Source organism: Lactuca saligna, chromosome 2, assembly GCF_052625555.1.
Source record: "Lactuca saligna cultivar CGN05327 chromosome 2, ASM5262555v1, whole genome shotgun sequence".
Taxonomy (NCBI): Eukaryota; Viridiplantae; Streptophyta; class Magnoliopsida; order Asterales; family Asteraceae; genus Lactuca; species Lactuca saligna.
The window spans coordinates 153,851,671-153,861,504 of record NC_136418.1 but is presented as its reverse complement, the minus strand read 5'-3'; the positions used below and the strand labels follow the sequence as shown (position 1 = coordinate 153,861,504).

Below are 9,834 nucleotides of genomic sequence, written 5' to 3'. Positions count from 1 at the left end.
TTATCCAGTGAATCAGTTAATACTAGCTTGTGAGACTTGTCTTCGTTATACCCTTCGGGGTACCAGTAAATCCTCTCCGGAAGTTTAACCAGAGTCTCCTGGAGGGAGAGCGTGAAATTTATGGATAGATCTATTCGGGTTTGACAATCCCACACCTAAACTGCTAGCTACAGTTAGGCGGGCACGCCTGGGGTGACAAATTTTGGAATCGATCGACACCTGAAGAACATTAAGGAGGTCACGGGTCAAATTAGTATGGTTATACGACTCACAATACGTATTAAACTAATTAACTTTATTCACGGATTTCTTTCTTTCTTCCATAGTTTTATTTATGTAATAAAACTACCTACTTTCGTACTGGAGGGTATTCCAAGGATCTTAACCTATAGTTTTATGTATTAAAACTACCTACTTTCGTACTGGAGGGTATTCCAGGGATCTTAACCTATAGTTTTATGTATTAAAACTACCTACTTTCGTACTGGAGGGTAATCCATGGATCATAACTTATGGTTTTCTTAACTTACTGGTGATAGCCAGGGTTTTTGTTATCTTATGGAAATCGACTTACATGTTAGAAAATATGGGTCAAATTCAACAGAAACATTATTGTCAGTTGTAAAACGACAAATAGATAAAAGGTTTTTGATAACATTAGGAGTGTGAAGAACATTTTTGAGATGTAAAGGAGGAAGAGGATCCATATGGAAGAGTTTGATGACATGTACCATGGAATGGAATAGTAGAGCCATTACCAACGATTACGTTCCGAAAAATACCATTATTGACATAAGACGTGAAGTTACCTGGGTGGTTAGTCATGTGAGATGTTGCTCCGGTGTCGGCATACCAGGTTTGATCCGGTGGGTGCATTGTCATGGTGTGAAATGCTTGCTCGAGATCTGTTGGTGTGTAGTTGGCTTCTGAGGCAGCATAAGCTTGTTGAGGACGGTTTCCCAAAATACCATGTGAAGGTGGTATGAATTGTTGAGTTGGGTATGGATAGGGAGGGTAAGCTCATGGTGTGTAGTTGGGGTACGCCCATGATGGTGGAGCAACCCGTGATGGTGTAGCATAGGTATAGGGTTGTGTTGTACCGGGTTCATGTCAAATTGAAAAGTTAAAAGAGCTTGAACAAGTTGAAATATCTTACTTAAACCTATTCACTTTGTTTATTTTGTGTCAGGTTAGCAAGTCGCATTAGTGTTTATCAGCTTTTCATGGAAACCCAATTCAGCATTCTAAGCATCAACAGCCATAGAGCGTTAATTTCATGTTGCAAAAAAAGATCAACATGTATATCTTCAACCATAACCCCAAACTCGTTACAGAAAATGTATTTGACCAAAAAATTTATGTTACTTCTACAAAGGGACAGAATTAAAAACTCGGTATTATATGTACAAGCAAAAAAAAAAAAAAAAAAAACAGAACAAAAAACGCATTGACACGTTATTGAGGATTCTAACATACTTTACAACTCTTCCGACAGTGTCCATGTGTATCAACAGAACCCACCATATAGATAGGATTCTTGTCACATTCCCCTCGGGCAGCCCAGAAAGTGCAATTGACGTTTTCGTCCCTGCAGCCTTGCGTTTGACTTGAAATAACCGGCTTAACATCAAAACTTCTTACATGTATCCATTTGGTTGCCGACCATTTCTCCCCCTCTATCACAGGGCAGCTACCATGCAAGCTCAAAGGGTCCGTTGTTGCATTAGGATGAAGATTAAAAAATAATAAAGCATCTCCCTTCTTGGGTTTCACTGCAAAATCAACATGCATATATATATATATATATATATATATATATATATATATATATATATATATATATATATATATATGTTGTCACATATTTAAACTTAAATGGAATTTCTCTATTAACTTGTCCTTCGTGCATGAAGTCAAAAAAAAAAAAAAGGTTTTCTGTATCAACATACCAGCATAACCTGTTTTCGCACACGTAGACCAGTCCATGTCAGCTTTCGGTTGAGATTCTTTTAACTAGGAAAATCAAAAAGCCAATCAAAACAGGGAAACAAAAGCAAGATGATGTCATTTAGTATTTATCAAATAAAACATACATACCTCTGAGTGGGGAAATATTGTCTCTCCACCTTTCTTAACGTTCGATAAATACATTAGTATAGTAGCTATCCTGTGTCCACCTCTTTCCTGATTGATCTTATCCTGGAAGTAATCCCAATGTGGCGAGTATTTTTGACCATTTTCATAGTGCAATATTTGCATGGCCTCCCCGTTTTCTACAGGAAGGAATGTCCAAACTGAAATCCTTGATTCAATTCCAGCAATTACTTCATCCTTCAAACAAATTATTATGAACAGAATAATGTTACTTTGGACTTTTGAAGTCGTATACTTCGATTTTTGAAAACTTAAAAATCATTCATTACTAGAAAATCATAGTTAAATATTTAAATGTGTTACCAAGCATGCTCCAATGGAAGAATCGACCCTAATGATAATGGATGTTATTCAAAAAAAGGTCACATACATGTAGTATGTAGATCTCACTTATTGTTCTAAAGCTAGTAATTAAGCTTTTGCAAACCTGAGATTTCTTCAGAAACATGCCTGAGCTCGTTCGAATCGTACTTTCTATGCTCTTACCAGTTTGAACGTCCGCGACCATAGATTTCTCGAGCTTATCCTTCGCCTAATCAACAGAAATCATTAGGAAATTGGCGAAAAATGATCAAGATCTCAGAGGATAAATTATTTGCATCAAGCTTGATAAAGAAATTCGACCAACCAGTCGAATGAGATGATCGCACTCTTCATCTGTTAAAAAGTTCCTGTATAAGAACGCCCTGTATTCCCCAAACAGAAATTAAGAGATATCATGCTTTGAAATCATGTTTATGTTGAGACTAATTATGCAATTGTTAAGAATGTGGGTAGAAAACCTTGGATGCCACGAAATTTGGGTGACCCTAGATGGATCAAAAGGATGACCGTCAGACTCACCACTGGGCAATCTAATCACCGAATCTCGCCTGAAAACCATGAACATTAGAAAATCAAATGATCCATCATAATTCTAGAAACAGAAATAGGATTTGATCAGATGTATATGGATGCATACATTTCGCGTAAGCCTGATGATTGGAGGTGGAAATCTGGGGAGAAAATAGAGAAACAGAGGACGAGTGGGATAAACAAATTCCGAAAATCCATTGTGAGAAACCTCAAAACCCCTGTAGTGGATTATCACATGATGTAAAAGGGGGGAAGGGTTGGGTTTATAGAAGAATTTGATCAAATGATTTGTTTCCAAATATCAAATAAGGGAAATTTGGTTGTTGGAATTCGGTTGCAAACGAATATTTATAATTTCTGTTGAGAGCGCTTATGAATTTCTGAGCTTTCATGAAGCTTCTAACATTTTGAACGCAATGCGAATGGAGGAAGCGCATGGATGGTTCATTTATGGCAACAATCTTTGAAGAAAGTGATACGTTCATAACATGTTATGATTCTAACTTTGATATATATATATATATATATATATATATATATATATATATATATAATCAAACCATTTTCAAAAAATAATAAAAGACTAGCTCAATTATCAAAATAACCATCAATTATGAAGATCTGTAATTTAAAATTACAGGTTCTTAGTGAAATGATTATGCCATCCGAAAAATGATGATAGGGCAACCAAAAACGATAATTGAAAGAAAACAAATATATAAAAATTTTGCAGGCGACATCTATAAAATCTCAGGTTATATATGGAAAATCCTGAAAAAAAAATACCTACTATTTGAAGCTTTTTTGGGTTATATAAATCTTCAAATGCTATTTTCAAAACAAAAGAAAGGTTCAAACAAAAAAAAAACACTTTTTTTTTCGTATTTTCGCAGACAATACTTATGATTTCGTAGATGTCATCCGGAAAAAAAAAATCTGTCATCTACAAAATCATAAGTTTTATCTTTGAAAAAAAAACACTTCTGACCAAAAAAAAAAAATTTTTGTATTTTCACATATAAAACTTAAGATTTCATATATGTCATCTACGAAATTGATTATTTTAGCGATTGGGCCAATTTTTTACTATTTTTTGGAAAGTAATTGACAAGATTAGACATTTGTGTTTTTCTTTTTTACTGTGGTGATATTTTATTAGAAGAAAATAAACAGAAGCAAGATGTTACAAAAATTATAAAACAGGGAGGAAAGACAAAATAGAGAACAATCACCAAACATATTTAAACCATGCCTAATGAAAACCTACTTTGGGATTTCGAAAGCAAAAAGCATGTTGAAAAGAGATGGTACATCTCCAAGGACATTGTTAGAAAGCAGTCTAAGGAAAAGACCTGTTATCATGTATATTATGCCTACATACAAAGAGTAGAAGAAGAAAAAAACACACAAATACCCAAATATTGCAATGTTGGTCTAACCATCTTGGTTTGCTTGTATTCACATGGCATTTATGTGTTTTCGAATCAGAACAATATTACGTGTTGGGTGTTGAAATTTGTGTTTTCATTCCACTTATTGAATGTCATAATGCTATATGTATGGTTTGGTTTCGTCTCCGAAGTTGTACAAGAGTTCCCACAAATGAGTTGACATAAGAGTCAAATTTATTGGTCTTTATACTATTAGTCAAGCGTTTTGAATGTTACAATAACTTAACATGGTTACATGCAGGAAGATGTTTTGGTCCAAAAAAAAAAAACTTAAGAAGATAAATGAGTCACTGAAAAACATCAGCCTTGAGCTTGAAAAGAAGATCATGAGCAATATGTTCCCAAGGAAGTGAAATCGACATGAGGCAGCATTTGAGTGGGACCATGTCCATTCCGCCATCTGAATTATTCCTTGCTGCTGCATATGCATTTTTTGCAGCCACCTGTGCAACAGACGCAGCTTTTCGTACCATTGCACCAATCTTAAATCCTCCTTCTGATATATGCAAAGGCGAGTGTGGAGACCCAAACTCATCTAGGCTATGATCTGAAAAAAATTTTAAAAAAAAGAGTAATTTCTTTTTGAGTTTAATTTGTCGAATAAAATAAAATAAAATACATTGTATTTACCTGCAACGCCAGAAACTGCAACCTCAACCTCCCCACGGCCTCCAGGACCTTTCATGTATATCCTGTCTGTTTTTGTTTTACCAGAAGAGTGACCAAATGCCAATAGGCTTCCAAATCCAGACTTACCCGCTGTAATAAATAAAAAAATTTACAATAAAAAATCAAGAGGTGTTAAAGCTGTTAAATGCAAATTCAGAGATATTTACCATCATAGGCTTCACGAACCATTTGGTAGCTCACAAATCCTGAGAAGAGAGTAAGCTGTCATCACAGTAATACAAACCTTGTTAACACTGTCTCCAACTAGGAAAACATAACGACTATACAAAATTCATATATATATATATATATATATATATATATATATATATATATATATATATATATATATATATATATATATATATATATATATATATATATGAGCATCAAAGCAAACCTTAGTTTTATTAATTTGTCCAGTTTCACTTGAAGTAGTAGTATCATCTTGTGGTGGCATTTGAGTGGGGAATGCTGCCCCTCCAACTGCATTTAGAAGTACACAGTAGCAATGGTCTGTATCTGTCAATACCTGAAAAGGAAACAACTTTCGTATTAGGACATTATATTTTGAAGAATCAAATTCAGATATAAAGAAATATAGCAGAAAAAATGGGATTGCTATGCTATTTACCACAGCATCGAAGGTTGAATCAAAGTCATCAACTGCAAAACAGATATCCGGATATGCAGGTTTTGTTTCCACTTCCTGGATACATATCCACACAACTCCTTCAGAATTGATTTGAGAGAATGAATATAAATATAATTAAGTTGCAAAAACAGCATGGAAGGTTAAAAAATAAATAAATAAATAAATAAATAATGATTGCCTTTCTCGAGTCCAAGTGGAAATTCACACGGCTTGGAGATGCATAAACTGTTTTCAATATCTGGAAACCATAAAAATAAATGTTAATTATTGATATTACCATGATATAGATAAACAATGTAATTTGAAAACTTATCCTTCAATATTATTAATTTACCTTCCTGAATAATATAAAGATTATTTCACATGTATGACAAAAATTACTTCAATATTAAAAGCTAAAACGTGAAATGTACAAACACGTGATGTTTCATTTTATGAATGTACACATGAATTTGGAAAATTCTTTTCGAGAATGGTACTTTGCATTATCTCTTTCAAGGTTTTCAATTTGGATTCCCAATTGGTTTTAAACATAAGAATACAACTTAACGAAAATATTAAAAAAACTAAAAAGTAAACAGAGCAAGTAGACTCAAGTCTCTCAAACAATGTAATCAGGTTTAGATATAAGGATACAGGCGAGGAGATTCATGTTCACAGAAAAAAAAAATTATAGATAAAAAAGGAATGATAGTAGATAGAAATAGAGAAATATAATAATGTCAAAAAAGTTACCTTGTATATAGGAGATAGTGGTGTTCCTTGGTTACTCTGATAATTCTGAAGAGACTGACGACTGAAAATAATCATAAACTTCAGGAAGGGGAAATATAAAAAAAAAAATAGATAATACGATGATAAAAATTTATATGTTTTATGAAAAATAATAATGTTTGTTTTTGACTTAATACATAAAGAACAACTTAATAGAGAAAACTCACCTGCAAATTGCAACTGTTACACTATATGAAGTGTGGGCAATTAAGTTCAAGTACAATGAACGCCTCCAATCTATAATTACTGAGCTCTCTCCAACTAAATCATCCAACTGTCAAACAAGAGCATGAGAAAAACATCATTAGAAATTTAATTTAAATAAATCCACACCACAATGAAGAAAAGCAAATACAAGCAATGAAGCTGAAAATAAAGGGAAGCAAGGTTATTAATTTAAATCATGCCACAAATATCATTGCTTTATTTACCTTGGAAGCCCACCTGCGAACAAAGTAAGGGGAGTTGCCTTCAAGATTATCATTGAAGCCATATCCATGCAAGCCCTGAAACCAAAGGGCAAAATGGTCATAAAAAAAGTAAAGATCATTTTTGCGTTTGAGTGTATGAGAGATGAAGGCAATAATACCATTTTCCTAACAAAGAATAACAGATCATCATCCTGCTGTTCTTTTGACTCCCTTCCACCAATGAAATATAAATCTAAAACATCATGCCAAAACTTTTGATCCATTTCAACATCTGAGGCATCTTGCTCATCTACTACAGTTTTTCCTATTAAGTTTGAATGTTTCTTCACCATACTCAACAGCTCATACCTATAAGATAAACATGAATTTTAGTAATCAGAATTTTGGATATCAAATTTGCATAAAGAAATGAAATCAGTTTTACAAAAGGATATGGAATAAAGAATGAATTGTATGCTTTACCTAGAAGGGGATTCCCCTCCATCACCAAGCATTTTGTTTTCTCCCTAAAGTTCAGAGCTTCAATGATGAATTCAATCTGGGATCATGGGAATCCAAAGAAGAAAAGGATGATGACAGAAAAAGATGTTGAAAGTACATTTTCTATAGATTAAAAGTAGGATGTTGTGATAATAAAAGAAACCACATTGTTATTTCTTGCACTTAGCCCTAAAATCTAAAAGAAAAAGAGAACTGAACTGAGAGTATGCAAGAACCTGTTTTGTTTGGATTTTGAAGCTCTGCTATCACCTCTCCCAAGCTAGCATCTCTATGGATGTAGATCATAAAACTAAAATGGATCAATACACTTAAAAAGTAACATAAAAAAAAAAATTCTTGATCTTTATTGTTTCAAATGTGTTAATCCACCTGGATTGGGATGCAGAAAACCCTTCATAGGATTTTGTCCATATTTCTTTGAAGAATAACCTGCATATCTTATCTTATGTGAGAATAAAAGGCAGAGGCTAGACTCCTTCCTTCTTACTGGATTTCCATTCCTGAAAAAAAAATTAAATCAAAACAAAAGACCAATAAAACTATGATGCCATAAGTTGGGTGCACATAAGCATCAAGACATCGCTAGGGCAAAATGGTGAATAGATGATGAAAACAACACAACATACACATACAGCTTAAGAGGATACCTATTGAAATCTGAAGTTATGGTAAATAAGTGAGCGCATAGAAACTAATGTAATGAACCTGAAACAAACATTTAAAGGGTAAGAAGGTAGACAGGGGAATTTATTTTGAAGCTGCAGAAAAGAAACTGAAGCCATAGAGAATAATATATGGAAGTTGAAACAAACATTTAACTGGTTCTGGTAAACGCAAGAAATAGGCAAATTCAGCAGCTTTTTGCTCTGGATAATAAAGTTGGAAGCATCTTGTTTCAGCAACATACTTTCAGTGATTTGCTTATTACAGCATCATACCTCCATTTGTTGTTACTAAAAATAGAAATTCTAAAAGGCACAGAATCATAGCACTGTCATTTATAGAGCCAAACGGGTTCAAAGGGGTTGAATTGTTATGGGTAAAATAGATTTATTTCTTGCATCTATGGCTCTACAGGCCTTTTTGCAGTATCCTTAAACTAAATAAACTTTGCTTAATACGTTAAAAAAATTCCAGAGTATACATTAAAGGAGTCAAAAACCTTTAGTTACAGAAAAAACTGGTGATCACAGGAGAAAACCCAAAGAAATGTGTTTAATATGGTATTTCAATGGAAGCATATGTGAGAAAGGAGAAATTGTAGTATTTAACATGACAGAAGTTTAGCGGGGTAGGAATCAGATGGGCACAATTGTTAATTTTAATGTTAACTCTAATCAACAATCACATGAGGATGAACCTAATAAAAATTAAAACCTAAAACTATGGCAGGTAGTTTATCGGGGTGGGAATCAAAGAGCTTACCGGAGTTCAGGATACGCCGGATTCAGAGGTGGACGAAGAAGGGAGAGCAGCGGTGCAACGATGTTGAACGGAGAAGGGGGCGTGATGGTGGTTGTCTGCAGTATACAGAGTTGCAGCGGAGGCGACCGACAACGTATATAGAATGGTGGTGATGTGAGAAGGGAGAAAACCCAAAACGATTATGCTAGAAGCCGAGGGTGGTGACCTTCTGAGGAAGTAAGGAAGGGTGAAAATATAATGGAGATAAGGATAAATATAAAACCAAAAGAACGTCAATTGTTATAAAACTAAAAAGAAATGTCCAAACACTGCAGCAAGAAGAAGGGTATGGCAAATTAAAATGAAAGAATACTCACCAGAAAACACATTCTCGTCGATCTCAGGAGAGAATAACAAATTAGATTCAAATCATGTCAAGGGAGAGAGAAAAACAAAGAGTTTTGAGATCTCTTCACTTCCAATTTTGCGATTTTGGAACTGGAACAAAACCTTGATTGATTGTGTAGTTTGGCTGTTTGGGTGATAATTTCCAAGAAGAAGAGGCCAATTTGCTCTCTTTGAGCTAATTACAAAAACAGTCCCTTGAGTGTATATGAGACCATATGAATGCATCAACAAATCCACAATGTTAATGCATCAACAAATCCACAATGTTGTTTTAACAAGTTTCTTATGGATGTTTTAAAACTAGTAAACATTTCTATAATTTAAAAAAAAAAACGATTAAAAAAACATATTTTAAATAAAATTAAAATATGTGAAATCGGTGAAACTTGAGAGGTTACACTTGTAACTTCCTAAAACATAGCGTAAATTTTGGTTTTTGCAAAAAAATTATTTGTAGGATTCAAAAAGTTTCCGATTTACATAGAACATTCAAAATAAAAAAAAAATTGTGGTTTTAATCCTAACATTAAGA

The 9,834-nt window shown here is 33.7% G+C and overlaps 2 protein-coding genes across 4 annotated transcripts; both read right to left on the bottom strand.

The window, feature by feature from the left end:
- Nucleotides 1-1,328: 1,328 nt before the first annotated feature.
- On the bottom strand, nucleotides 1,329-3,476 carry LOC145029230 (putative prolyl 4-hydroxylase 6). Its single transcript, XM_078977830.1, has 7 exons — nucleotides 3,116-3,476; nucleotides 2,937-3,026; nucleotides 2,783-2,840; nucleotides 2,582-2,686; nucleotides 2,098-2,331; nucleotides 1,950-2,013; nucleotides 1,329-1,772 (listed from the first exon to the last, which is right to left on the bottom strand). The coding sequence occupies exons 1-7, from the start codon at nucleotides 3,205-3,207 to the stop codon at nucleotides 1,468-1,470; spliced, it is 948 nt and encodes a 315-aa protein (XP_078833956.1). The 5' UTR covers nucleotides 3,208-3,476; the 3' UTR covers nucleotides 1,329-1,467.
- Nucleotides 3,477-4,616: 1,140 nt separating this feature from the next.
- Nucleotides 4,617-9,432, bottom strand: CW7. Of its 3 annotated transcripts, XM_078980932.1 has the most exons (16): nucleotides 9,272-9,432; nucleotides 8,916-9,123; nucleotides 8,138-8,195; nucleotides 7,860-7,990; nucleotides 7,706-7,758; nucleotides 7,452-7,527; nucleotides 7,148-7,337; nucleotides 6,990-7,064; nucleotides 6,726-6,832; nucleotides 6,520-6,580; nucleotides 5,963-6,022; nucleotides 5,764-5,838; nucleotides 5,530-5,661; nucleotides 5,297-5,351; nucleotides 5,091-5,219; nucleotides 4,617-5,007 (listed from the first exon to the last, which is right to left on the bottom strand). In XM_078980932.1, exons 6-16 carry the CDS (start codon nucleotides 7,481-7,483, stop codon nucleotides 4,748-4,750), a joined length of 1,176 nt encoding a protein of 391 aa, XP_078837058.1. In that variant the 5' UTR covers nucleotides 7,484-7,527; nucleotides 7,706-7,758; nucleotides 7,860-7,990; nucleotides 8,138-8,195; nucleotides 8,916-9,123; nucleotides 9,272-9,432; the 3' UTR covers nucleotides 4,617-4,747. The 3 variants fall into 3 exon arrangements, with proteins under 3 accessions (XP_078837058.1, XP_078837059.1, XP_078837060.1); XM_078980933.1 differs by lacking the exon at nucleotides 8,138-8,195; XM_078980934.1 differs by lacking the exon at nucleotides 8,916-9,123.
- Between the last annotated feature and the right edge of the window lie 402 nt (nucleotides 9,433-9,834).

Bases quoted from the DNA above. Each gene is read 5' to 3' on its own strand.
- CW7 (XM_078980932.1), bottom strand. From the start codon at position 7,483: ATGCTTGGTGATGGAGGGGAATCCCCTTCTAG. The intron at 5,839-5,962 runs GCAATCATTATT...ATATGTATCCAG, and splicing joins TCCACTTGGACTCGAGAAAG to GAAGTGGAAACAAAACCTGC. The intron at 5,220-5,296 runs GTAAATATCTCT...TATTTATTACAG, and splicing joins GGTTCGTGAAGCCTATGATG to CGGGTAAGTCTGGATTTGGA.
- LOC145029230 (XM_078977830.1), bottom strand. From the start codon at position 3,207: ATGGATTTTCGGAATTTGTTTATCCCACTCGTCCTCTGTTTCTCTATT. The intron at 2,841-2,936 runs GTTTTCTACCCA...TGGGGAATACAG, and splicing joins CAAATTTCGTGGCATCCAAG to GGCGTTCTTATACAGGAACT. The intron at 2,687-2,782 runs GTTGGTCGAATT...TCTGTTGATTAG, and splicing joins GCGATCATCTCATTCGACTG to GCGAAGGATAAGCTCGAGAA.